General features: G+C 46.6%; 1 protein-coding gene across 1 annotated transcript; it reads right to left on the reverse strand.

Moving 5' to 3' along the window:
• Positions 1-357: 357 nt before the first annotated feature.
• On the reverse strand, positions 358-687 carry LOC149228916 (putative disease resistance protein At1g50180). Its single transcript, XM_089380906.1, has one exon. It carries the CDS (start codon positions 685-687, stop codon positions 358-360), a length of 330 nt encoding a protein of 109 aa, XP_089237032.1.
• Positions 688-1,008: the final 321 nt, after the last annotated feature.

Below are 1,008 nucleotides of genomic sequence, written 5' to 3' on the forward strand. Positions count from 1 at the left end.
ACATGCACTAGGTACTCTGATTTTATATGAGAATGTGGAGGAAAGGCAGAACAGTAAAAGGAAACAAGGTTTAAGGCAAGCTGGCAAAGCTTGGTAACTTAGCCGAAGAGAGTGCATAACGTGGGCTGTCTCTCCCTCTCCTAATTCATCTGGACGATCCAAGCTGGCTTTGAGATGATGCAAGGTACATTCCCACTCATTAGGAACCATCTTTAACTTTGTCATAGACGCTGCTATTGTTTTCACGGCCAATGGTAGTCCCGAACATTTTTCTACAATTTGGCAGGCGATGCTGGTCAGTCGGTCATGCTCTTGGCCACATGGTCTGATGTTCGAGTTACCCTTCTCGCACACTGGCTATGGGGGCGAAGTAGTAGCGGGAAAATTAGGAGGAAGAGTATGGGTCAAATTAGCATAAGCAAGGAACAATTTCCAGCTGTCATCAGTAGACAAATGCGCCATTTCGTAGATGTGGCGAGTCCCCTTACGAGGATTTCCTATATGCTCTGCAACATTTTTGTTCCGAGTGGTCACCACAATCTTATTTCGTCTGTCAGATGACAAACGCAGCCCAATCTTTTCCCAAGCTTCTTTATGCCACACGTCATCCAGAACAAATAAACAACGTTTTTCACATAAATGTCTATTAATTCTGTCTGAAAGCTCCCCCTCGCTTAGCCTTGACATCTTATGACCTTGATCGTCTTCCTCCCCAAGCCTCAGATACTGCCTTCCCGTCACCAAAAGGAGCTCTTTAACCGAGAATTTCGGCGAAACTGTCAGCCACACTAGATGGTCGAAACCCTTTCGGACCTCTGGGCTGTTGAACACGTTTTGGACCAGATGACTTTTGCCCAGCCCCCCATACCCACAACCGCAATCACCCCATATCCCTCGTCTTCCACTATCCATTTAATAACTTTACCCATGTCATCAGTCATGCCCACTGTGTGAGACTGACACCTGTTGAGTATAGCACTCCGTTTCCTCCTGGCGCTGTATTGCTCT

Source organism: Pinus tabuliformis, chromosome J (genome assembly GCF_031772625.1).
Source record: "Pinus tabuliformis cultivar Carrire ecotype Pingquan chromosome J, CPIR1, whole genome shotgun sequence".
NCBI classification, from domain to species: Eukaryota; Viridiplantae; Streptophyta; class Pinopsida; order Pinales; family Pinaceae; genus Pinus; species Pinus tabuliformis.